Raw genomic sequence first — 27,389 nt, 5'->3', positions numbered from 1 at the left:
TAACAAATCGTATATTAAAAATCAAATATCTATTACAACATATTTTAACTTAATTTAAAGAATACATTTTTTGTCCTGACGTGGGGTTTTTTTCATAGTGTATATAGAGGCACTTTCAAAATAGCTCAGAAAGTCTTGCGTTTGTATATTGCGGGGGGGAGGTAGGAAGGGTGTATGCTGGGGGTGTGGGGGGTATGAAGGGGCATGTGGGGGGACTGCCCACACGTTAAGTTCCAGGACCTGGGGGGTGGGGGGGGGGGGGCATCAGGTGCATGCAGCACAGCTCACCTGGGCAGTGTGATGCAGGTGTGGTCTGTTCCCCCCCACCCCCCAGTGGTTGCCCCCACAACCCTCCACATGGGGATGAGCCCCTCCCAGGACATCCCTCACTTTTCCCACTCTCACCTGTCCTGGTCCCAGCCGGTACACACAACTTCCCAGTGGGGCCGTCTTCCACCCACTCCGCTGCCTGCAGGTGGCTTTTCATCCCACCAGGCAATGGCTGGGAACTGGAGCTGGAGTCCCAAGAGTGGAGGCAGAAGCTGCTTGGCAGCAGTTTCCACCCGTACCACCCACCACTGCTTTCCCATCCTACCTGCTGCCCAGAGCAGCGCAGGAGGAGGAGGAGCAGCAGCTGTTGTAGGCGGGGGGAACGACTGAGCAATGCCAGGGCAGCCACACCAGGAGCAGCCCTGCTGGGAAGTTGGACACAGTGGCTGGGGCCGGGGCCAGGGCCAGGGCCGTGAGTAGGCGCGGGCAGGAGCACAGCATGGACTGCTCCAGGTGGGAGCGGGTGAGACATGGCCCCATGCGGAGTATCACGGGCGTAGCTGCGGGTCAGATAAAGTCAATTGGCAGGTGCCCTCCTGTGAGCCAGATTCAGTCAGTTGGTGGGCAAGATCCGGCCCATGGGCTATTTTGCCCACCTCTGCCCCAAGGCCAGATCAGAGACATATCTAAGCGAGTGGGGATCTGTGCAGGTGCAAGCAGCCACCTCTTTGAAGCTGTTTGTAGAACTGAGGCCTTGGGGTGTTAAGAGCTTTAGAGAAGGCCCTGTGTCCTCACTTCTTCCTACTACAAGTTTGGCTAGGACCTCAGGCACTTATGTAGTGTAAATGTTAAATGCTAATTATGTTCATGTCCTGCTCTGCAAACATGCTTTTTTCCATTCACTCTGGTGGTAAACTCCTCTTACAATACCTTAGTACCGGAAATGTGATTAACAGTGCATTCCTAATATGTGGGTAAACACACAAAATAATTCTGTCCTCCCATCCTTGGGTCCTCTTTCCCTGCTTCCCTCCTCTTCTCCCCTTGTAGCATCTTTCATCTAATGTCAGCATGGCCATTTACTTTTTCATGAGCAGGAAGCCAGTCAGTAGGCCTGTGCGGATAGGGAAGTATTTGATTAGGATTCTGATTCAGCCGATTCGGAGGACAGCGATTTGATTCGGATCACAGTCCTGAATCTGTTCAGCTGAAGCAGCCTCAGAAGATTCAGAGAGATTCAATGATTCAGATTGGCCGGGGAGAGGCAAGCACAGCTGGGCAGCTCCTCCGGCTGTGCCTGCCTCTCTCCTGGTGGGGGGATCTGTGGGAGAAGCCCCCATAGCTGCTCTGCCCAGCCCCATTCCCCCTACTTCAGTCTAGTCCCAGCACTGTATTTAAAAAAAAAAAAAAAAAAGCCCTACACTGGCTGCAGGAGTGGTGATCGGGACCTCTGGGCACTTATGGCAGAGCCCCCCCCCCACACACACAGCATGGGGCAGTGGGGGGCAGCAGGAATGCCCCCCACCTTGGTACCCGTTTGGCAGCTGCCCCATGGCACGGGTGCAGCAAGACTCGGCAGGGCACTGCATGCTGTCTGGAAGCCGGGGCCTCTGGGCCTGAGTGCTGCCGGGCTCTGGCTGACACGTGGAGCCGCCCCAGCTCCCAGACAGCGCGTGGTGCCCTGCTGAGCTGCGCTGCACCCACGTGATGCAACAGCTGCTGCACGGGTGCCAGGCAAGGGGAGTGGGGGCAATCCCTGCTCCCTCCCACTGCCCTGTGTTGTGCGGGGGGGCTCTTATCGCCAGTCCTGCAGTCAGTGAGTGCTGGGCTTTAAGTCCTGAGAGGCTGGGCCAGGCGGGGGATGGGGCTGGCCAGGGCAGCCATGGGGGGCTTCTCCCATGGCTCTTCCGGCTGTGCCTGCCTCTGGCCCGGCAGGGGAAGCTGTGGGGGCTATGCCCTGCTGCCACTTGCCCAGCTGGCATGGGGGGTGTGGTGCAATGCAGGTGTGGTTCGCTCTGGGGCGGGAGCAGAGCAGAGCCCCCACTCCCAGTGCTGCTGCGCCTGCATCTTGTGCCCCTGCCCCAGCTGGGCAACTCGTCCTAGCCCCAGTCCCTCCCTCCCTTCTGCCCTTCCCCAACCACACCTGACTTACCAGCTGGAGGCAGCTGTCAGCTGCCTGTTTAGTCTATGGCCGAATTGCTGAATCTTTTCCGAATCTTTTTCCAAATCAATTTGGATGCTTATAATTGATTCGGGGCTTTTACTTGGTCTTCTGATTCAATTCCGATTCAGAAGTTCCGTCTCCGAATCAGACCAAGTCTCCTCTGAATCAGATTAGCTACCAACACTTCACACAGCCCTACCAGTCAGCCGTGTTAGTCTGAAGCTGGGCAGAAAGGAAGTTGCTGCTTATGAAGACCAAAATGTCCTACTCCAGGTCAGAGATGGGAAGATGGACAGTAAGATCCTGCTGCTACTGCTTGTCTCTGCCATGGTCCAGGGGACGTGCCCACACAAGGTGCCTTCTGTAACCACCAAGTGCTGCCAGAGCTCCATGCCTGCAGGCCAGATCTAGCCCACAGGCTGTAGATTGCCAGCCTCTAAACTAAGGGGTACTTGCAGAAGAAGCTTAGAAGTGACTGATTCTTTGGCTTAGCGGTGATGTGCTTTCTCCCTTCTCTCTCTGTCTTCCACAGTCTTTGCGGAAAGATGGCAGAGGACCATATTAATAAGAGTTGCGTGCCTCACACAGGCATTTCGGGAGAGGGTTTCAGTCTCGCTACTCTGCACTCATGTATGTTTGGGATGTGTGAAGAATGTGAAAGGTTCTTTATTTCCAGTCGTAGCCTGCTAGCATGGTAGGAAATCCACCCTAAAGGCATAGCCAAAGTTTGTGATGCTCAGTTAGTCTTGAGGTTTTGCTGCCCAGCCATGTATGTGCCTGGATATTTGTGGTTTATGTATTGAGATTTCCATATTCCAGGCATACCGCATTTCTTTTAAAAATCTAGAAATAATTTGAGCGTCACAAGGCTTTTAAAAATTTTTTTAAAGATTATCAATAAGCTATCTTGTTAAGATGTTTGCATTTATGGATTTAGTTACTTGATTATTATTCCTATATTGAGCCTGTATGTTTTTTCACTGTTAAATCAAATTGCTGACTTACAGACATGTACTCTGCATGTGTTTATTGTATAATGTAGCAGTGTCAGTAACTTATAGTTAAGTGGTATGCTGTCATATTAAAATGCTTTATTGTTCTTCCTTCTTGATCAGCTATGATAGGCATTAGAAGTTTCTGCTTAAAAGAATGGAACGTTTAAACTGATGACTTTTTTTTTTTTTAAAGCATTTAATTTAACATGTACTCACTAGAATAAAAGGGAATTGGGCACAAGGGCCTATTCAGTTTACTATAATAGTGCAATATTCATGCCAGTAAGGCACTACAGGCTATTAAAAAGAAAATTTCACACACAGTAAACTTTGGGGTAATAGACCTTCCACTGAATTACGACTATAATGACCACTTTCAGAAGAGGAATGCTAGTATAAATATAATCTTATTATGAATTATATTTATTTATACATATGCTGCTTCTGTGGCAGGAACTGAAATATTCACCCCTCCTGGCTGTAAAATTCTCTTATTTTTCAACTTGCATATATAATTTCATATACAGCTGAATAAAGTACTTGTATTCTGGGGGCCATTGCTGTAAAATCTGTTGGGATGTAATGTTGTCTGAAAAATATATTCTAGATAACATGATGGATACCCAGCTGATTTGTCGAGGAATGTTATAGGAAAATAGAGACATTGGTGCTGTTGGTGTTCCATGTTTTTCTGAGCTCTTTGGCTGCTTGTAGACATTAAAAAAAACAAACAAAACCCTAAAAATGGTGCTTTACTTTAAACCTGGCGCACTCCCACTACAAGCCCAGTGCATGCCCAGAAGAGGCAGTGTGTTAGTTGGACCCAGCTCACCCAGTGTCTTTATAGATCGGGTGCTTTACCGGGGGCTTTTGGTGCTTTTATCTAACAGCTGATTGAATCAGCTGTTAGATAAAAGTGCCAAAAAGCCCCACTGAAGCGCCCGATCAATACAGGTGCTGTGGAGCCGAGTCAAAGTGACACCTTGCTGCTTCCAGGAAAGCACAGGTTTGGGGTTGTTTTTTTTAACGTCTGCAAGCAGCCTGTGACTATGCTTTAAGGCCTGAAACCTCCAGGCCACTGATAATTTGGAAGTGTGTGGAGGTAAGGGAAGAATAATCCTCTTTTTTTTTTTTTTTCTCTCCAAAAAAAGAATTATAATAAAAGAAATTGATGCAAGTAGACTTGACTGTAAACGAAACTGTAACAGACTAGTATTAGTTCTTAGTGAAGGTGAATATTAAGTAAATAGATTTCTAGTTTCTCCACGTTTTGCCTGCCAGTGAAACGTTTAAACCTGTATGAAACACTCGGTGCTTTTTTTTTTTTTTTTTGAGGTTCAAACTATATCGATCAGAAAATGTTCTCTGCTAAAATGATGCGCTTTCAAAAATGAAGAGCAAATTGGTAAAAAGGAGATCGGTAAAGGCTGTGTTCATTGAAATATTGGCAGTGCCTTGTTCTGGGGTCAGGTATACCTGTATGCTTATGCAAAGTGTTCTTTAAAAATGCCCGGTAGCCTGAGTTTTTCTTCTTACAGGCAACAAAACACAGTAATTCATGTTCTACATGCAAGGCGTGTGGGTGGGGTAGGGTTGTGTGAAGGACCATTTGTTAGACATGTTTTGTTGCCACAGCAGCCTGGAGGAACTTCAAAGGATAAATTAAAGAACAGATGGTATTAGAACACTTTCCTGACAGTATGCACTCCTCAGCATTTAAGCTGCCACAACATACCCTGAGGTGACACCAGCTCTACATATTGATCTTTTGGTGAAAGACATGCTGCTTTTTTTTTCCTTTCTGTTTTACACTGTGGAAGATTCCTGTAGTTTGTGCTCTTGCAAATACGTTTGTTACCCAAAGTGTTGTTTAAGAGTAACATGAGGTTTGTCCATCTGCACTGAGTATTTACCTTGCTTGTGCTTCTGTATTTCTTTGTATTTCCTATTTCAGGAAACGGTTTTGTGAACTCTCGAGCTTCACCAGGCCTTCTAGGAACCACTGGTGGGGGGAATGGTTTAGGCAAAGTTATGCCTACAAAGTCTCCACCTCCACCTGGGGGAGGTAATCTTGGAATGAACAATCGCAAACCAGACCTGCGGGTTGTCATCCCACCCTCCAGCAAGGGCATGATGCCTCCATTGGTAAGTTGGACAGTTCATTCAATAAGCATACACAGGGTTCAGAGGGGATAAAAATCTATTCATTCACACACACCCAAACACCACATAGCACACGGGTACAATGGGAATGCTGTATTAAGCGCTCCGGTAATTGGAGGGACAACTGCAAATTGCCACCTAGGATATTACTGGCAAACACTTGAGGAAAAAATGCCTTTATAATGTCTTATTGGATAAATAAGTGTAGAATTGTGAGCTGATCAAATTGGGGAGTTTGGTTTGCTTTTTTTTTGCCTGACTGCTATATTTCTGGTTTGCTGGAGCCCACTCATTCTCTTGGGTTTAGTGGGTTTGTTTTTTATTGGGAGCTCTTTGTGTCGTCATCATCAAGGACAAATCTCGATATAGCACACTGCACTGAGGGGCCCAAAATGAAATTTTTCTAATCTTCTTGGGTGGTTGTTTCTGTGGGTTGTAAGGTAGCTCACACACACACACAAAAAAAAAAAAGTCCAACTGGGAGGAACCCTAGTTGGGTGCAACGTGTTTGTACAGTAATCTGTCCCCTCCCATAGTGGAGCTTGCATTTCGATTGACGACATAAAAAACAAATGGTTGTTCCATTTTAGTCATCTTATGGTCCTTATAAAACTACTAGCAGTTTAGCATGTAGGCTGAACACAAGCTGCCAATCTCAGGAATTAGCAGAGGGTGTTGCAGGTCAGAGCTGAGGCTGGTAAAGCTCTATTGGGAAGTCGTACTCGGCTTCTTGTTGAACTTGTGTGGCTAAACCCAATGCTCTTAGTTCCTCCCTTTTATGTGCAAGCCTGTAAACATTTGAAGCACACATTTTCAGTTTATTTACCTTCCTTATGTGGAAGTAGCCAAAAGCAGAGTAGGCTGTAAACAGTAGGCACATTCTTTGTACAATATTTAGTTATTTTTAAGATTCCATGGATATTTTACATTTGCTGTTGGTGTACCATTAAATCTCACAAACTCACCGCAAGTAGCCAAAGAACGAATTAAAGCAGTTCTGAGTAACACCTTCATTAAAAACATTTTAGATTTTTTTGAAAATGCACAAATATAGAGCACGTTCATAGAGGCACATTGACTGATGCCTAATAGAGCTCTAAATTCTTTTGAAAAATGGGTCTAGGAGGAAATAGTTTCCAGTAAAGTAGCATACAGTGTCATGTATTTATGTTATGCTCTCTCCTTAAATTGGGTGGTATATAATTGTCATTTTTTTTTTTTTTTTTCGGTGGAGAGGGAAGACATATAAGGAGAAAAGATGCTTTAAAGCATAGTGATTTGCGCACTGTTTCTTTATGGGGTGGACATTCATGTGATTATACATACAACCACAATAGAAACCAGCTTATTTCAAAGTCCATATCTGATGTCTTCATGTAGTTGGGCCCTTGTTCATATTAGTTTTGCCTGTGCTAAATTTCAGCTCCCTCTAAACAGCCTCCTGCAGCTGAATACAACTTTGGCACAGTGTGTCTGTGCTAGCTTATTTTATTAATTGACCCAAAGTATATATAATAAAGCATATAATAATGTTACACAAGCATATGATAAATTCAGAATATTAACAAACCAGCAAAGAAGTCCTGAGGCAAAAGCATGACTTTTTCTTTCATTTTTGAAAGCAATGCTATTCTTAGTAACTGTGTTATCCCTCTTGTTTGCTGTGTACAGTCGGAGGAGGATGAAATGGAGTTGGTGAGTTTGGGTTCCTGTCTGACAAGAGAGGAAGAGCGAGATGCAGAAAAGCTTAAGTTTTAATACTTAATCTAAATTATACCAATGTTCCCTTTGTACCAGACAAACATTTATTTGTTTGATCAAAACTGAAAAGCCATAAAAATCACAACGTGCGAAGGCAGCCAAAGTCTAACGTCCTCCATTTGTAAATTTATATACGTCTGAAACACTTTTTCTTGTTTTTCTTGGAGGGAACATTGGAACACAGAGCCTTCCTCAGTAACTGTCCATGCACACACACTACTTGTGGTATTCTTTTTAAATGCAAAACACCTTATATAGTCCCCAAAATTATTGAAATATTTTTAGAAAATGACTTCACTCCTGAAGTTCCTCAGATTGTAACACAAACCCTGCATTACTTCTCCTCCTTTCATGCAGATTACATCATTGCTGATGAGGTCACCTTTTTAGAGTTTAGAATTATTTCATACTGCAGGAGACGATCAAACCACAGGGGTGCTCCATGTTTACCAAAAGGAATATAGAATTGCAATCTAATTATTTTACCTTTTTCCATTGGAAGGATGTTCTGTTCTTGAGAGGAAATGGTTGCTTTCAGAAAAAGTTGTACCAGCTGACATTTCCTCTGGAAAATAAGTAAAAGGCTAAAATAACTTTTGGCTGATAAGAGATCTAGCTTATTTTTCAAAGCAGTTTGCAAATGTTTTAGCCATTGCAGCACAGCAATCACTGCAGAAGATGCTGCATTAGAGGACAATTTTGAGAAGATGGGCTTAAAATTCCCAGTATTACTATGCTTTGATTTATTTTGCACATGGACCTGTTGCTAATATAAGGCTCTGATTGCATGAAAGCATGACATTGTAGTGAAGTATTTTGAATGCATGCTGTTGGATGGTACCTGAACTAGATTTTTTTCCATAAATGTTGAGAGTGAACTATTTAAAAAAAAAAAAAAAAAGAGAGAGATTTACTTTTGAATGTTAATATTTGAAGTTACTCAAAAAATATAGGTTTATAGGAAGTTTAATATCATACTGACTGACAATGATTAGATGCAGTTGTCATGCTGCATGTTCTCACCTTTATAGAAAAATGGCTGTCTTGCAGTGTAAAGAAATAAAGGATATAATTCAATACAAAATATTTAACCTGGTCATTAATATGTACATCTCAGTGATTGGAAGTCTTGATCAAAGACTGTTAAAATCAGATATTTTAATCATAGACATATTCGTTTTCTTTAACTGTTAGAATTACTGTGCTTCTGCTTTGTAAAACTGCTTGGAATTGAGATGCAGCCTGTTGATAAATGAATAATGTATGAAGACTTTGCCCTCTAGTGGTTGTTAAAATGGAGCTTTCCCGTACAATCATGAGCAGACCATCAGAAGGTGAAATCATCCTCGAACTAAGCCGGTTAAACTAGCAAATGATGTAAAACACCCTTGAATTCTGTGTTATTTCAGAATGCATAATAATTGTTATATACAGCCATATCCTTTCTGTCTAGATGACTGAAACGGAGCAAATATACTATATCTAATGGAGAGGGGATAAATCCCTTTGCTTGTAGAATGAAATAAAAGGCATACACTTTGTCCATTATCTCTGTCAAATTGTCCCCATTAAAAAAAATAAGTCTGAAATGTGTTATGGATCTATATAAACCCTGGAACATATAACTGCCTCAGATAGACCAACAGGAGAAATTTCTCAGGAACCTTGTATTAGAAATTCAGTAATTCCGATAAAGTGCCCAGGAATAAATCACCTCTGAAAACAGCCTCGATTAGCCACTCAAACGAATCCTCATGGGGAAAGTTCTGGGTCTGGATTGTTTCCCACTAGGCTTCTCTAACTTTTCCATTATGAAGTAATCCCAACTTTATAGGCTGCCATCCAAGAAACCTTTGGAAAAAGGTCAATTTCCTACACACACACACACACACACACACACACACACACACACACACACACACACACTCTCTCTCTCTCTCTCTCTCTCTCTCTCTCTCTCTCTCTCTTACACACACACACACACACACTCTCTCTCTCTCTCTCTCTTACACACACACACTCTCTCTCTCTCTCTCTCTCTCTCTCTCTCTCTCTCATATCATAACAGCTAAACCCAGTTTTGGTGTAATAGATAGTAAGATTTTTCAAAAGCATTTAAGAGACTAAGGATCACAAATTCCACTGAAGATCAGTTCGACTTGTTCTTGCTCACATAGGTGCTTTGGAAAATTCCACCCTGAAACTGGTACACTACTTCTTTGTTGAACACAAACATCCAAATAATTTGTCAAGCCAGGTTTTTAAGGCTGGGTTTGACAAAGCCCTGGCTGGGATGATCTAGTTGGGGTTGGACTAGATGACCTCCTGCAGTCCCTTCCAGCTCTCATTTTTTATGATTCTATGAAATAAACAGCCAAGTTAAGGCATACTTTCTATAACATTCAACAAAAATGGGCACTCCTGCAGGAAAGACAAATCTTGCACTGTAGTCAGTATTCTTCACACATGACGTAACCTTATTTAAACCAATTCATTCCTGTTGCTTCTTGATGAATAAAAGCTTTTGAAAGAGTTGACAAGTTTGCTCCTTACTGAGCAGGAAAAAATCTGTTTTGGCAATTTTATGCACTGGAATATCCAGTCTCTAATCTCTGATGATATAATTGCATCTAGTACTGCCATCTTCAATTTCTGTAACTTCACACTGAAACATCTGGTTATTATCAGAGGCCCTAAAATCTGCAGGATTAATAGCAAGCCCTAAATTATAATATCTCCCTTATAGTGTAAAGGTGTGGTTATTTTAAGGTATAGTTCTCTACTTAAGGTAGCTAAGCGTGACTAATAGAAGATCATAGTCCATTTACAAGTGGTAGCTATAACATGTTTTCTACCCTTTTAAATTATGAGGCTAAACTAGAAATGCAAAGCTGATAGCCAATTCAGCAGTGTTAGTTTTGGTTTTTGTAAATGTGTAGAGATGGCAGTATGCCATGCCTCTGCGGTCTCTGGGGTCCATTCTTATGAGAAAAGAAGTTGTGTATTTTGGTATCTCGTGCTTTCTCAGGGACAGGGAGGGGGAAACAGTAATAGGGATAATAATGAAATATCCTTATATCCATCCACATTCAGAAAAAAATGAATGGGGTGATGGTTCTTTAGTTGTTGGCAGTTGCCTCACCTGAGAAGTTGCAAAGCTGCTCTTCAAGGAGCCAATAAATACATTTTCAGAGACTTAGAGTGTAGCTTTTAAAACTAGTTTAAAATAGGCTACAAATTACCTTGGCTAATATTGAATGTTCCTTTTAAAATGAAGGCAGAGAGGGTGGCGTTACAATTCTGTAGGAAAAGTTGCGCTTGTTATTTTCTTGGAAAATAAAAAATAGCAGCATGGCATGTTGTTGTCACAGTCTGATGCATCTAATCTGTTAATTTGGGGATTTGGGGAGAAAAGGATTTAAAGTTTCTTTGCTAAAGAATATTGCATGCATGAGATGGAATGGCTTTGTTTTTTACAGCGTCCACCACACTGCTAAAGTAATGTTTTCTGTAGCAGATCTTCAGAATGACAGATGGATTGTTTTAACTGCCTAATTCAAATTAAGGGGTTGTCACAAATGTTTAGTTTAGGACTGTGGCTTGTAAACTATTATTAAGAAATCAGTACGAGTTACCCACCCACAACTGGCTGCATTAATTTTTTTTCAAGTCTGATGGCTTCTCATATCAAAAGGCCCAATTAGTCTGTTTAACTCAAAGTATATTTTTTAAAATCTGCGTGCAATATAAAGAGTACTTTTTTGGTTCCCACAACCATGGATACTCTACCATTGCCAATAGTATAGATTTAAGGGATCTCTTGGGCTAAAATTTTCCAAAATGTTTATCAAAGTCAATTTTAGAAAAAGGACATTGAAGTCTTTCTGCTTTCCTAACACGACTTAGTCTCAGGAGTGCCTGTGCTGCCTTTGAAAGTGGGATATCAGCTCCCAAGTCATTGAGGCACTCCTGAAAAATTCTATCCTCTCTCCATAAAGAGTGTGGGGTTTTTTCTCTTAATCCAATCACAACTCACACTAACATTAATGAAAACTGCTTGCACAGCAAGAAAATAATTTGCTCTAGTGCACAAATTATTTCTCATTTAAATTAGCCTAAAATAAAATTTGTGTTCAGCCTTTTAAATTCACAGAAGTAAATCTGCAGTCACAAAAAGAGTGATTCTGTTTTTGACCCAAAATATAAGGCTAAAAAAACCCATTTTAATTGTTTGTTATTTTTACACAACCACATTCTTTTCCTTGTTGTAATTGATATCCACAAGACATGTTCTTTTGTTTTTAATCATTTGCAGAATACCCAAAGGATAAGCAGTTCTCAGTCTACACAGCCTCTTGCTACCCCTGTGGTGTCTGTGACAACTCCCAGCTTGCCTCCACAGGGACTGGTATATTCAGCCATGCCTACTGCCTACAACACTGGTAGGTTATCTCCCATTTAATTTAGCTAACCTGTAAGGCACATAATCCTACAGTTTTATTACCATAATCTTATGAGTCCCAGTTCCAGAAGGTTTGCGTGTTTGCAGCACTTCACTTTATTTGAATATTTGGCTTATATGACAACTCTTTCTTGTAACTGGAAAATCAGCTTTTAGTCTGTGAGAAGTTATTGATACTGAGACAGCAGGGAATTTTACCAGAAGCTTTTTGGTACCTTAGTATGTCTATGTTACATGACCGAACACAGCAAAAGTCAGGAAGTGTTGTGTATATCAGGGATGAACTATTATTTCTGGAGTCAAGAGACACGTTAGAGTATGCTTCTTGTTCTATTCCACTTTCCTCAGAGAGTGCAAAGGCGCCAGAATCCTCTTGTGGGTCTTTTCCTAGTGTGGAAAAATCCTCAAAGAGTTAAAATAGTTTAAAAAGAGAAAAACTGTGTAAAAAATAGTTTTAAAAGTTTCCATCCAGGAAGAGCACACACCAGCTGCTGAAACTTCCTTAGCCTGACGAAGGGTTTTTGAACCCGAAAGCTTGCTTAATAACTATTCTCCAACCATTTGGGTTGGTCTAATAAAAGATATCAGATTCACCAAAGGAACCTTGTCTGTCTTTAAAAAGAGAAGCATCCACCAGAGTTTATGATGTAGTTTCATAGTAGCTAGGGTCAGGAGGGACCTGAACAGATCATCTAGCCTGACCCCTGCCACAGGCAGGAATGAATGCTGGGTTCACAAGACCCCAGACAGGTGATCATCCAACCTCCTCTTGAATTTGCCCAAGGTTGGGGGGAGGACCACTTCCCTGGGAAGTTGGTTCCAGATTTAGGTCACCCTAACTGTAAAATATTGCCTTCTGCTCTCTAACCTAAGCCTATTCTCCTTATTACCATTGTTCCTATGTCACCCCAGGTGGTGCTAGGGAGAAAAGGGCTCTACCTGTTTGCTGTTGATCTCCCCTGATGAGCTTGTAGGCAGCCACCAGGTCCCCCCTCAGCCTCCTCTTGCTGAGGCTGAACAGGTTCAGGTCCCTCAGTCTCTTATCGTAGGGCCTGTCCTGCTGCCCTCGCACCAAGCGGGTGGCCCTCCTCTGAACCCTCTCCAGGCTGGCCATGTCCCTTTTGAAGTGCGGTGCCCAGTACTGGATGCAGTACTCCAACTGCGGCCTGACCAAAGTCGCCTAGAGGGGGAGGATCACCTCTCTGGACTGGCTTGAGATGCACCTTTGGATGCACAACAAGGTGTGACTGGCCTTGCTGGCTGCGGTCTGGCATTGGCGTCTTCAAATGTTTTTTGGTCAGGGGAGGACAAGGAGCAACGGCCATAAACTGTTAGAGGATAGTTTCAGGTTGGATGCAAGGAAGAACTTTACGGTAAGGGTAACCAGAATCTGGACTAGACTTCCCAAGGAGGTGGTGTGGTCCCCAACCTTGGAAGTCCTCAAGAGGAGACTGGACAATCACCTTGCCAGACACATCATTTGATCTCAGCAAGATTCCTGCCCAGAGCAGGAATTTCTGTGTTCCTACAATTCTGTGATTTTGTTTAAAATAAAAGAAGGCAATACGATCTTGGGGGCTTTAAGTGATTTTTATCCAGTGCATAGCACCAAAGTTTGGATTAATGTCTAATTACGAAACTTGTAAACACTTGTATATGGAACATGGTTTTGGATAGGTAGCTATCAGCGGTATTAGTTTTGAACCATTATTTCACTGAGGTCTCTTATAGATTCATAGATGCAAGGGTTGGAAGGGACCTCGACAGATCATCGAGTCCGACTCCCTCGATCCCCTGCCTAGGCAGGAAAGAGTGCTGGGGTCAGATGACCCCAGGCAGATGCGTATCCAGCCTTCCCTTGAAGACCCCCCAAGGTAGGGGAGAGCACCACCTCCCTTGGAAGCCCATTGCAAATTTTGGCGACCTGTACCGTGAAAGAGTTTTTCCTGCTGTCTAGCCTAAATCTGTTCTGTCAGTTTGTGACCATTGTTCCTTGTTACCCCAAAAGGCGCCCTGGTGAACAGAGCATCTCCAATCCCTTGCTGCGTCCCCCTATTGAATTTGTAGGTGGCCACAAGATCACCTCTTGGGCCTTCTCTTCCGGAGGCTGAAGAGGTCCAGGTCCCTCAGTCTCTCCTCATAGGGCTTGTCCTGTAACCCCGTAACCATAGGAGTGGCCTCCTCTGGATCCTCTTGAGTCTATCAACATCCTTCTTGAAGTGCGGCGCCCAAAACTGGACTCAGTCCTCCAACTGCGGTCTGACCAATGCCGCATAGAGGGGAAGTATCACCTCTGTGGTTCTATTCATCATGCATCTGCTGATGCATGATAAAGTGCAGTTAGCTTTGCTGATGATTTTGTCACACTGACAACTCATGTTCATCTTGGGTCCACTATGACTCTGAGATCCCTTTCCACTTCTGTGCTGCTGAGTGGGTTATTCCCCAGCCAGGAGGTGTGCTGGATATTTTTGCACCCTAGGTGCAGCACTCTCTACTTGTCCTGTTGTACTGCATCCTATTGTGTACTGCCCACTTTTCTAACCTGTCCAGGTCTGCCTGCGATCGTTCCCTGCCCTCTGGAGTGTGCACTTCACCCCACAATTTAGTATTGTCTGCAAACTTGGACAGAGTACACTTCACACCCACATCCAAGTCACTGATTAAGATATGGAAGAGCACAGGTCCAAGGACCGAACCCTGCGGGACCCCACTACCCACATCCTTCCAGGTCAATACCGACCCGTCTACTACCACTCTCTGGGTGCAGCCGCTAAGCCAATTTGCCACCCACCGGACTGTATAAACATCTGTATCACAGCCTCTGAACTTATTTATGAGAATGGGATGAGATACCGTATCGAAGGCCTTGCTAAAATTCAAGAAAACGACATCCACCTCTACTCCTGCATCTAAGCATTTTGTGGCCCTGTCATAAAACGAAACCAGATTGGTCAGGCATGATCTACCTGCTACGAATCCATGCTGGTTTCCCTGCTGCATTATTTTTCCCGCTGGACTCCCACAGATACGATCCTTCATAACCTTTGGAAAGACCTTTCCAAGAATGGAGGTGAGACTGACTGGCCTATAATCACTCAAATCCTCCTTCCTCCCCTTCTTGAAAATAGGGACCACATTGGCCCTTTTCCAGTCCTCCGGGACCTGACCCGAGCGCCACAAGTGCTCAGCCGTGCCAGTGGTTCTGCTACGACACCGGCCAATTCCTTCAGTACTCTCAGATGAAGCTCATCTGGGCCTGCTGACTTGAACACATCCAGTGACTGCATCAAGTCAGTGTCAACAGTTGCTGAGCTGGTGTCCCTCTGATGCACGTCTAAGAGCCCATTGGTATTCATAATTTACAAACCCTCTTTCCCTTTTCCTTGCAGTGATAGGCCTTAGTGTAACTCAGTTGCTGAAGAGGCGTATTAGTGAGGAGGAGAGAAGGTGTTCCTGAATTTTGTAAAGCTTCTCATCCAAGGGTGGAAGGGTTGACTATGATCTTCCTCTTTCATGAGGAATTCCATGCTAGTCTCCTCTTCCCGCACTCCCCATTGCATTCAGTCCTGTGCTAGACTGTGTTTTGTTCTTGCTCTAAGGCCAGTTTATGCGTTTTATCCAATGAACCAGAAACCAGAACCATGAATGCTAGCGCTACTATGCTAGAGAGTGTGTGTGTCGTTTTTCCAGCTCCGGCTGGAAGCTGTGCTCACACTGCAGCTGGGGAGCAGGGGGAGGGGGGAAAGGAGATTGAAGCATGGAGAGAAAAGGCAGTGGCACAGGCACAGCCTCCAGCTCCCCACCCTGGTGCAGATCCTTGCTGCTAAGCCCCAGTGCAGGCATGTACACAGGCAAAGCCTTGCAGCTTCACGGGCTGGGTTCAGTGGCTCAGTAGGCTTTGTTGCTGACCCCTGCACCAGGCTGTTGTACAAAGGCCCTAAATATCTGCTTTGCATACAAAAGTGGTGGCCACAATCACTGCCACAACCTCCACTTCCCATGGGTTAAAAGAGCACAGCCATTTCTGCATTTTTTTGTGTTAAGCTTGCTTCTGCCAGTACATGTTACCTGTGTGCTGAGATGCTGTGCTGGATTGAACCTCTTTAGGGAGACCAGATCCTGACTGCCCATAAATGTAAGAGGGTCAGAACTTGGGTGCTCAGGTACCTGGGTCAGAAACTGGTGGCTGTGCACCATAAGCAGCCATAAGGTTAGGTGGCAGCTAAGTAGGAGTTTTCAGGAGCACAGTTTTGGATTTGGGCATATCAATTCTATCCAAGTCTAGCCAGAGATGCCCAAGTCTGTTTTCTGGATCTGACCCATTGCCCTTAAACTTTTAGCTTGAGATGATGTCCTCATGCAAAATTCACATGCAGCAACATGCGCTCAGTTCCTCAGAGGATCAGTTAGAGACAAGCCACCCTTGAACCGAACAAACAATCTCGCCGGGACAAAAATTCTACCGTTGTCCTTTTCTATTAGTTGCTACCAAAATACCTGAACTTTAGAGGATTTGCATGTTTCTCTGGTAAAGCTTTCGTTCCTTTTAGAAGCATTTTCTCTTTGAGCCATAGTGCATCCTACCGCTGGTTATCATACCAGGCATGCTGTCTTCTGCAGTAGGAAATGATTCAGGAAAAATGGGCTGCAATCACAGTGCACCTCTCTAACTGTACAGCCCTATATGTGGGGGAGGGAACAGATTCTTACCAGACCTATCATCACTCACCATACACCTGAAGCAGAACATTTTACCATCCATTAATATAATAGTTTATTTTCCTATGAGCATTCATCCCAGAGTCTCGCATCAAGAAATCCCCTGGGGGTTCATGGTGCAGAATAGCACACCCATGTCAAACATTTACCTTTATTCCAGTCACAGCTTGTTAGAGGTCTAGTTTCTTTGAGGATTACAAGTGCAAATATGTCTTGCTGACCGCAAGTTGAATTCAATGGATGAAAAGAATGAAGCTGTTAAAAAGAAGAAATTCTCTTCAGCCTTGCAAAACAGCCCTGGATTTATCAGCTCATGAACAATTCTCCAGAAATTGACAGTTTTATCTGTGCAGAAAGATTGTGATGCTAATGAGGGGCCGTTCAGTGTCACTTGGATGAAAAACAGCAATTAATGAGAGAGATGTGGATAAACAGGTGGTCAGTTTGTTCAGCTACCACATCAGCCGTTTCCTTCTGAACCTAGCTGTCTTCCTGGCTGTGCATGGTCCAAGTTGAAAGTGAATCACAGTCTGAGTAGGTTTCATTGGGTAATTTTCTTTTTAAGGCTATATTAAATATACTCCAGGTGGAGGAATAAGTTTATTGAGTAGTACGGAAGGGCCAAGCTTCTGAGACCTTAAAAACCAAGGCCCTACTGTTCAGACTACATAGAAATGCTTCCTTCAAAAGCTTAATATCTTGAGAAGAGGTTCATTGCCCACCCACCGCTCCCATCACATCCAAGTATTTCTTGCTTGATTTCTTCTTGGTTGGTTACTGTGCCTGGAATCTCCCCCCAAACCATTAGACAGCTGCTGAAAGGGTATAGGGCATACCACGTGTTTGAGATTCGTGCTGTCCGGCACTGGGACTCTTAAAGCTTCTGGCCCGTTATTCTACAACAGGGTTGTCCAACCAGCAGGCATCAGCCTGCATGCAGCCCCCCAGGAGCTAACCTGTGGCCTCTGGGCTTCCAGTTCTGGCAGCCCTCCCCTCATCACTCTCCTGCTGCCACTTCTGCTGGAGTCTCCAGGTTTTCTCTCCTTCCTCCAACTTCTGCTGCCTGCCTCTGCCTCTTGAAGCAGCATGGCCCAGCTTGGCCCATAGGGCTTAGGGGAACCTGTAACCGTGGGGCATGGGGCAACCTGGAAGTGCTGGTGAAGTGTGGGGGGAGGTGGCACATGGTGCAGTGCTGACAGTGCAACTGGTAGAGAGGTGTGGCCCTGGCAGGGAAATCAAGCAAAGAAAGCAAGATACTTGAATGTGGCTGGAGCTATCCACCTTTTCTCATGAACCTGGACAGCCCTGATCTGCGTCGATCTACAACTGTCACACCAGTTGTATTACTTTCAGCATAGAAATGCAAATCGGTAAAGAAATAGTGTCAGTATTAACTGTTTTAGAATAAATGCTTGGGTTTTATCAATACACGTATATTGGCACAAACTTTTCCGGACTCCCAGTGACTGTTTTGGTTTGGACTTCTTGGCCAAAGACATTTTAATGTCCTTTTGAGACCTGAGGATACTTCATACCCAACTACCTGTTTGTATCCCTCCCAATTTGTACAGTTGGCTCAATATAATATACCATTCACAGAAAACTTTCTGAGTCCTGAAGGTGGCTGCCATCTTCATCTTTTTTGCCTTTTGTAGACATGATGGATTTAAGACCATCTTTTTTTGGAAAAGTTATGTGGCCAAAGAGCCAAATCTTTCAGTGCTTTTCAAAGTTTTTATGCACTGCACAATCCTTTATGGCTGAGCATCTTCACAGTTTTAACCCCCAAGTTCATGGCTTAGTGATATTTGTGATGAACCTGCCTATAAAAGAGCAATCGCTTTTTTATTTTCTCTCATTGCTTTTTGAGAGAATATTATCTTGCAACTATGTCCTGCCCCATTCAGTTAAAACTTGTGCAGCGGGGCAGATGTTTACCCAACCTCAGAATATGAGATTTGTCAAAGCTGTAACATGACATACTTCTTGTTTCACAGAGCATTTTCTTATCCCAACAGTGTTGGGGGCGAGGAGGCTAGCTATTACCTATCTGAATCTTCACCTTGTTTTAGCTTACATAGGATCTGCAGAAGTAACATAAAATCTTCTTTTCCTTGATCCAAATGGAAATGGCAATCTGATCCCTCAGTGAGGGGTACAGGATATATCTCTGCAAGGACAAACGCACTCTTTCACTACTAGCTGGGTACTAATCACATCTAGCTATAAATCAAATGCAACTTGTCTCTAGAATTTAGCAGGGAAGTATTTATCATCAGGAAGTATTGCTTCTAAGTCTCACCAAATGTGTTGTAATTTGTAAATGCCCACATTTGGGCTTTCTGTTATTGCTCCTTAGGCTTGTATAAAAACAACAAACTATGCAGCAGGAGTGTGATTGGCATCTCTAAGTCGCATACAAGGTGTGATCCAGCTGTTGCACGTGGAGTGGAAAGGTTCTTTATTTAACTGAACTAGTCAGACCCGTTATGAGCTAGGTGCACCTCTGCACCCTTCTGACTGTACCCAGCACAGATGCAAAGCCTTGTGTGTTTATCTCCTGGGGGTGGAATCGCCTAGTTCTCTTCATTTCAGCCAGACCCTTGGCTTTGGCAACCTGTAAATAAGCCATAGTTACCTGAACAGATGTGACAGGGTTTGGATGCCTGCAGTTCCTCTATTCAGGTGCTGCGAACCCCCACTCCCCCCCAACCCCTTAAAACAGGCTGCTGTTTAGCCTTAACAATACAAATAAGGCATAAAGATGAGTTTTTTTTTTAAGCAATGAAAAGGCCTACATACATCTCTTACCTCCAGTCTAGCCACACCCTTTATGTAGACTCTGGTGGGTCCAGACCTTCATCCTGAGTTAGCCCTTACCTTCCCTCTTTCTGAAAATCCAGCCCCAAATCCTACTGTACCCCCGAATTTTTGAGCCTGGTTAAACTGGTTTGTGATGCAGTTGGGGTCAAGGAGGGCAGCATGTCTTATTAGTCCCTGGTGTTTGGTGAGAAGCTATTATCTGAGTTATTGCTCTTCCTGCCTGCTTGCATGCACACAGACCCTTATTGAATTGACTTGTTAGATGCATACTTTAAACACATTTACAATGATCAGGCATATAGTGCTCATAAATTATTACAGGGGAGCTCCAAATCTGTCTCACTCAGCTTGTATAGTGATGGAAAATATCTCAAGAAAAACTGAATCTCAAATAGCAACTTCTTGTCTTTTTAGGCAGATGTCACTGTATAAATTTCACTTGTGAGGATTCAGAAAGAGCCTGTTTAAGTTAAATTTTTGGTTAATCTCTGCTGGCAATGCAAAATAAGTTTTGTCTCCCTAGCATTTTGTCTCATTCTCAAGAGGCCAGAAATTTTATTAAGGAAGCTGTACTGCAAAGTGATTAAGGCAGGAAAGTGTTTGCAGCTTTCTTTTAAACCCTGAAAGAAAAACATAAGTGATAATGACGAACTGAAAATAACTTCCTATGTGTGAATGAGCAGCGAGAACTATCTAAGCATTATATCCTGGCCAAAAGTAACACCCAGTCATTGAATTGTTGATGAGACCTGAACTGTGTTCCTCTGCTGTCATAGAAAACTATCTCCAAACCCTTGAAAAAAATTCTTTAAATCAGAATGCTACTTTAGTTTATGGGATCTAAGTAATCTCGTGTACACAAAAGGAGCAAGAATAAGACTAAAGTGTGGTAAGAAGGGGAATTTGAGCTTTTTTAGACCTTCAGTGATAGCTGTCTGCTTTTTAGCATTTTAGCCTAGTATTCTAACGTCTCAGTCTTAGGAGCTGAGTGTTTTGGGTTTGCATAGATGAACGGAAAAAAGAAAAGAAAAAAAGCCTTTACATAATCACTGTGGGCGAGTGGCTCTTTCCCGAAGATGATGTTCATTGGTTTTATAGAATAGCTACAGTTATAGGACTTCATTATTTTTGGGGGGGGCCAAGACCTCTTTGATGCAGGTGAGAGGATTGGGCCAGGAAGCCAGTTACAAGTGTCCTACAAGCTTCAGTGCCATCGTAGATCGGAGCGGGAGCAGCCTGCGGACTTTTGTAGCCAGCCAGTTGGCAGTCATCACCAAGAAAAATTTACCGAGCCTGGGACTGCCAGTGCACAGCTGTGCTCGGGCAACACTGCCTGTAGCTGCGGCAGAAGACAAAGTGGCCAGGAGCTGATAACACCTGTTATGATTATCGCCCCCTCCCTCTCTCCTCCCAGTCCTTCACTTGCTATTCAGTGAACAGCACAAAGGGACTGAGTGGTAGGAATCTGATGTATAATCCTTGTCCAGTATTAGGTTTTCTCTGTCGGGCCACATACATTACAGTAATCCTTTCCATGGTCATTTTCTTGTTTCATTCTGAAGCTCTTGGAGAAATATACAAAAATGTAAATGATAGAACGTCATTTTCTTTCACGTGCTTTTAGGGTAAGACCCGCCAGGTGAGGTGCGTGTCGTATTATACGTGTTAGTGTAAATGGCGCACTAATTGGCACAAGCTCGTATTCTGAGGCCAAGGACCAAAGAGGGAGTGCATGTGAGCAGACCCTCAAGAAGCCAGTAGGACTCCAGGCAAATATCAGTGTGCACTTCGGGGTCCTGTGCCAGGACCTGACTTTGTTTGTGGGGGGCTGGATGCCAGAAAGTTGATTCTGTAACTTGAACACAATATAAATTGCATTTCTTCTTTTTCCAGATTACTCGTTGACTAGCGCAGACCTGTCTGCCCTGCAGGGATTTAACTCCCCAGGAATGCTGTCTTTAGGACAGGTATCTGCCTGGCAGCAACACCATCTAGGGCAGGCAGCCCTCAGCTCTCTGGTGTAAGTAGACGCGTGGTGTTAACTTGCATGGCTCAACTGGGAGCTACAGCCACTTGGTTTACAGTTGAATGACCCTGGGCTTGGCCTCATTCAGTATCTCGCCTTTTCAGTCTCTCCATCCGTGCCCCCATCCGGGCATTCTTCCCAAGTTCTCAGTCAGCACATTTAGTTGTAGTACTATTATTATTAAGGACAGGGACGTCGTCTTCCAGTTTGTCTGTCTAGCACATAATTTGTTCTTCTAAGTACTAATGCTTGGCAAGCAACAGTCGCTCTGGACACATCTTATTACTAAGAACTTGAAAGCTTTAAACACATTTGGGGAGTTAAGCATTTGTTTGTCTTGATTCCTTTAAACACAATTAAAATATAGAACTGTAGAGGTGGATACAAAAGGGCCCAGCACCAACAGGATGAGTGCAACCAAAGCAGTTTCTACCTCACACTGCTAAGGTTACCTCAGTCTCATCAGTTCTGCTTCGTCTCAGGTGCACAGAACAAAGTTTATGATAGTCATAGCATGATTCTGTAGCCATGACAGTCCAGGAATTGCATGAGAAGCAGGTATCTTTTTATTGGATCAACTGCGTAGTTAGGATAAAGAAGAGAGCTTGCTTCACACATCCTCCCAGGTAGTTCGGGATGTTGGGATACATTTTTCAACTTTGTCTTACTTGTAGCATTTGGTGCGAACTGTATTTACTTCTGTGTTAAGTATATATCTGTTGAGAGAGTATGGGCTACAAAATCTCACAAAAATTAAATGCATGTATGAATTGTTCTCTTCTTTGTTTAAATTCTCCCAGTGCCGGAGGCCAGCTATCTCAGGGTTCAAATCTGTCCATTAACACCAACCAAAACATCAACATCAAGTCCGAACCGATTTCACCTCCCCGGGACCGCATGACTCCGTCTGGGTTCCCGCAGCAGCAACAGCAGCAGCAACAGCAGCAGCAATCACGGCAGGAAATGGGTCGCTCCCCTGTTGACAGTCTCAGTAGCTCCAGCAGCTCTTATGATGGCAGCGATCGGGAAGACCCGAGAAATGATTTCCATTCACCTGTTGGGCTGGGAAGGCCGCCAAATTCAGAAGATAGAGAGAGCCCATCAGTGAAACGAATGAGAATGGACGCCTGGGTGACATAAGCACTCGGTGTGGTCGCTCCTCTTTTGTGTTATCATAATGAACTGTCCTGACATATCTAAATTTATAAATAAGGACATGAAATAAGTATGTTTATATGTATATACATACGTGCATATATATATCGTCACATGCATATATATGTGCGAGTGTGTGTAGCATACACAGAATCAGCAGGCACTTACTACGAACTCCTTGTATAGCTGCAGATGTCCCATGGTAAAAATATAACAAAACAATCCTATAGGCAGTGGGCTAGTCTGGCACTTACCTGGACTTGTTGTTTTAATAATATAACCTGTTTTGCAAAGAAACATTGTACCCATATATAATCCTACCACACTAGATTGCAGAAACCAAGAGGGCTCGCCTGTAGTAATGTCCCTATGTGTTTTATTAAAGCCGTATGGTTATTTGTAGTTAAGAAACAATGCTTTGTAGCAGCAGAGCAGTAGAAAAGCAGGAAAAAGAAAGCAATACTGTACATAAAAATGACCTTTATATTACCCAACCCGGCATGGGTCTCTATTGCAGAGGGTGCATGGAGAAGGGCTGATGCTATAAAAACCTGTTTTGCACGTGCAAAAAAAAAAAAATGTATTGGGTCAAAGAAGTGATTTTTAATGACTAGAAGTGAAAGAGAGAGAGACACAAAGAGGTCGCATGAAATATTCAGAAAATATTAGCCTAGAAAATAGAGCATTAACAAAATAAAAAAGTAATATATTAAGTTATAATTGGAATATGTTTGAAAAGTTTCTTTACGTTCCTACCTTTGAAAAATATAGAAAGAAACGGATTTTAGCTCATGTATATTTTATATTAAAGAAAACAATACCCTTATGAATTGAAGACTATATATAAAAGTTATATACAGTACTTTTGAACACATTCTGCTATGAATTATTTATATAAGCCAAAGCTGTATGTTGTAGCTTTTTTGTAGAGTATAGTTTTATCTTGTTATTTTGACTTTCTAGTTTTTGCTTTCAGAAGAGGAAAAGAAAAACTTGCAGGCGGAACCTTGGGGGAAAAATAAGCCATGAACACTTATTATTCTATATGTAAATTAAAATTTGAGCCAAACTCTTTGTGTATATAGCATCTTAAATATATTATCACCTTTGGTGTAAGTACCTATGTATTGTACGTTCACCAGATTAAAAAGTATATTTTTGTGGATTGACGCCAACTTGAAAAAGGCGAGGTCCTTATTAAGTAGAGTATTCACTGTTTAATATTTACTATTTTGTTAAATATACTGTACTTTCTTTGGATTTTAATTATTATTAATATTATTATCCAGATTTTTCAGAGGGTGTATAAAGGGGTTGTCCCCCTCACTGGTGGTGAATGTGTGCCGTTCAATTGTAATCTCTGTGCTGTATGGTTAAGCTTCATTATACATTTTATATATATGTATATAAATAGCAAAGTGGCAAAAAAAAAAAAATCCGGTGTTAAGTTCATCATGCATAAATATTAAAAATCTGTTACAACACATTTTAAGGCATTATTTTAAAACTGCCTCTTCTGAGAGAAAAAACACAGTGGAAAAACTTGACCTAATTACTCATGTTAGGGAAATCACACACATCAGATGAGCACAAAAGGTTTTGCAAGTGGTAAGTGGTTTGGGAACAAAATAGTTCTTTGGAAATAAATCTTCTCTTCTCTCCTTCCCCTGTTCAAGAAAGGGATCGATGAATCCAGAGGCCCAGTGTGTCATGTAATTGCTTAGTATCTAAAGCCCCATCTGGAGTACCCTGCAAGTAACTTTTTGCCACAGTGGGACACTTGCCTGAGCAACACTACAGGGACATTAACCGCACTGTCATCTCTCTTGTCGTTATTAGGCTGCCTGCAGATTGCAAAACAAAAAAGAAGCTAAAACTGTATCTGTACAGACAACACCTTGAAGGGTCCAAAAACCTGACACAACTGACTTCTCTTTAGTGAGTGTGCTTAGCTCACATTTTTTATTAAAGATCTAATGGATGCCTTCGGGCCTGTGCTGTTGCTTGCTGCTTTTTGTGCATGCAAAATATCCCTCTTCCCTAGGAACCAAATTAAAATGTGGATTTTGAAGAAATACAAACATTACTGCTTGCAGCTTTAATGATGGGGGGGAAATGAAGAGGCGGCCGTGTTGCACACAACTCCCTGATATTTATTAAAGAATGTTTTCCTTGGATATTTAACACCTTTCTTCTTAGAAAGGGAATTTTCTGGCCAGTCGTTCAGTAGCCACTTTAACCCAGAAACATGGGAAGGAAATCCATACGAGAAACCATTTCTCTCTCATGTGCTTGTATCATGAATAATCAAAGAAGAAACGTACCACAGATGGCTTCTAAGACACCGATGGTGTTGTCACTGTTACTTCCAGGAATAGAAAATTAAAGCAAATGGTTGGGGCGAAATTGAGTCCCCCTTTCAAATTAATGTATTTAGTAAATTAAATCAAGGGAACGGTTATTGGCTCAAACAAGCCTACAAAAGAAACCATCACACATTTCACCTGGCAACAATTTCCAAAGTCACTCAATTCACTTACCACTTCTCAGGACCTTTAATGCTTTGAAAAGCTATGTGATTTTTTTTTCATTATTTATGCACATATATGAACTTTGCTGTACATTGGAGTGGGAGTTTTGCATTCACATTTACTGTCTATTTTCTTGTGTGCCTTACGAGATGGCTTTGCTGACTGTATCTCAATAGTCTTCATTTCTATGCAGGTTTATAAACAGCGCCATTATGTTTTCTAAAACAATGTTACATCAGGTTTGGAGTTTGTATTTAAGTCGCGCCAACTGACTAATTTCAATTTGTTCAATTCTTAGGAACTGAGGATCAGACTGTTAACCTGTAGCCCATATAATCCTGGAAAGGACTCCATTAGATAAGCCTTTGTGCAAACATCCCATATGTCTGCGGAAGAACCTCACACCAATAATAAAAGGGGAACTCTGATTTTTAATAACACTAATAGTGTAACTTTGAAACATTACTTTTTTAGGAGATGTAAAACTGTTTTGTAGAAAAGAAAAAGACATAGCACAGGAGAACATTTCAGCAATTGAAAAAAAACCCAGGATTTTTTTATTCACTGAGCATAAGACACACGGATCAAAGTTGCAGATGTATCAAATCTAATATGACTTTGTTGGACGTAAATTGATTTGAGAGAGTTTGATCGGCCAAGATGACAAATCACTGCTCTGGCTTTGAGGTCTAACGAGTAGCATTTAAGAGAAAAAACAATCAGGTTTGTCAGAGAAAAATGCTTTAGCATTTCCTTTTGCTGTAAAGGACACTAATGTATGAAAAACTTTTCTAAGTTATTGCGCGCACAAGAAATATATAGTAAATAAGGAACATAATAACTCCTAGCAATTGATCATGGGAAGAAGTTAAATTTAGAATGTGAAAGAAAGACTTACAAATGTAAACCTTTACTTCTTGGTAGAAACTTTCCTCACTTTGCTGTGCAAGAGAACACTGCTTTGCTATATTTAAAATGGCTTTTTTAAAAGAGATTTATGTATTTGGTAAATGTTTGTAGTCAACAGTTCACACAAGAAGCTGTTCACGGTTTAACGACGATAAGCCGTTTGGCGGCACAAGCTGGACTTTGTTGCCATCCTTGAGACGAATCTTTTAAGAAAAAAATAAGTTAATCTCAATTTTTTTCCCTGAATGTGTTGTTTTTTCTTCATTATACAATAAATATTCTAGTGAACTTTTTATCGAATGGTTAAGAAAATGCTAGAGGTTGTTGTAAAATATTTGTATCCTGCATTCACTAAAGTAAAGATACTGGCTTTTACTGTGTACTCCGGACTCTGCATAATGTTTTCCCAGTCCATGTCTCTTCCTCCCTAGTGGCAGTCCCTGCAGCTTGACTCTGTGGCGCCCCCACGAATAGACTCAGAAATCCGTTCCGATGAAACTAGTTTGATAGCTGATGTGTAGAAAAGGACATTGCTCCTTCCTCCTGCGCCCCGCGTTAGGAATGCATCGCTAGCTGCGTGTACGAACACTTGGAGCATGACTACCGCTACGACTGGACACGTGCCAAGCCAAGCCAAGCCTGGGTAAATGAATTCTTACTAATTTAAATAATAATTTGTAATCGTGATGTAGCTTCAGTTCCATCCGCAATGCTCTTTCCATTGCACTCGTGGAGCAGGGTGGCTTGAGAATGCTGGGATACTGGTGAAGCTGAAAGACGGCTGATGCACGTGGGAAGCAGCGAGTAAAAGTCACTCTCGCAAAGTGCTGGAAATAAGAAGCAGCCATTGGATACACGCCTCAGGTGCTGCTCGGAAAAGGCTTGGCGGCTGCTGCCGACTCCCAGGTCTCCCAAGCAGTGGCCTTGCTCTCAGCTCTGGCCTCGATCACGTCTGCAGTTGGTGTACAAATCGCCTTGGATAATACTGCACAATCTAGCCTCATCCACAGGCCTGCCTTCCACCCTGATTCCCCTTCTTGTGCCCCTGCTTTCTAGGAGAGGGTCTCCAAATGCTCCAGGCTTTTTCCTGTTGGGAGCTTCTCCCTGGCAGCTCCAGCCCCCAGGCCTGTTCCTCCTACACCCCCTGCCCACACACAGAGTGCTGCAAAGCTGGAATCCTGTTGCAAGAGGGGCTCCCACATGTCCCTGCCTGTGCCTGGCTGGAAGGATGGCTGCTTGGCAAGGCGTGCACTAGCTGTCACTAACTGTTCAGCTAGTAAAGCCAAAGACACACCTTTGCTGAACAGCCCCAGCACAAACTCAGTCTGTTCTTGGGTGTGAATAGCCCATGTGGAGCCCTATTGCTTCCCCAGTGGCCTAAGAGATGCATTTCTTGGAGCCCTCCCCA

General features: G+C 42.9%; 1 protein-coding gene across 6 annotated transcripts in view; it reads left to right on the top strand.

Annotated features, from left to right (window-relative positions):
- MEF2A (myocyte enhancer factor 2A) overlaps window positions 1-26,363 on the top strand; it is a 162,937-nt gene extending 136,574 nt beyond the window's left edge. For 3 of the 6 annotated variants that reach the window (XM_014606045.3, XM_019477690.2, XM_014606047.3), the window contains 5 exons: window positions 5,384-5,574; window positions 7,264-7,287; window positions 11,669-11,795; window positions 21,254-21,380; window positions 22,187-26,363. In XM_014606045.3, the coding sequence (XP_014461531.1) occupies window positions 5,384-5,574; window positions 7,264-7,287; window positions 11,669-11,795; window positions 21,254-21,380; window positions 22,187-22,526 (809 nt within the window). In that variant the 3' untranslated portion in view covers window positions 22,527-26,363. The remainder of the gene's footprint in view (window positions 1-5,383; window positions 5,575-7,263; window positions 7,288-11,668; window positions 11,796-21,253; window positions 21,381-22,186) is intronic. The other 3 variants (XM_059714563.1, XM_014606048.3, XM_014606049.3) reach the window with 1 other exon arrangement.
- The last annotated feature ends 1,026 nt before the right edge of the window (window positions 26,364-27,389 follow it).

Source organism: Alligator mississippiensis, chromosome 11 (assembly GCF_030867095.1).
Source record: "Alligator mississippiensis isolate rAllMis1 chromosome 11, rAllMis1, whole genome shotgun sequence".
In the NCBI taxonomy this organism is placed as follows: Eukaryota; Metazoa; Chordata; order Crocodylia; family Alligatoridae; genus Alligator; species Alligator mississippiensis.
Note: the sequence above shows the minus strand (reverse complement) of the source record. Positions and strands in the feature narration are given on the sequence as shown.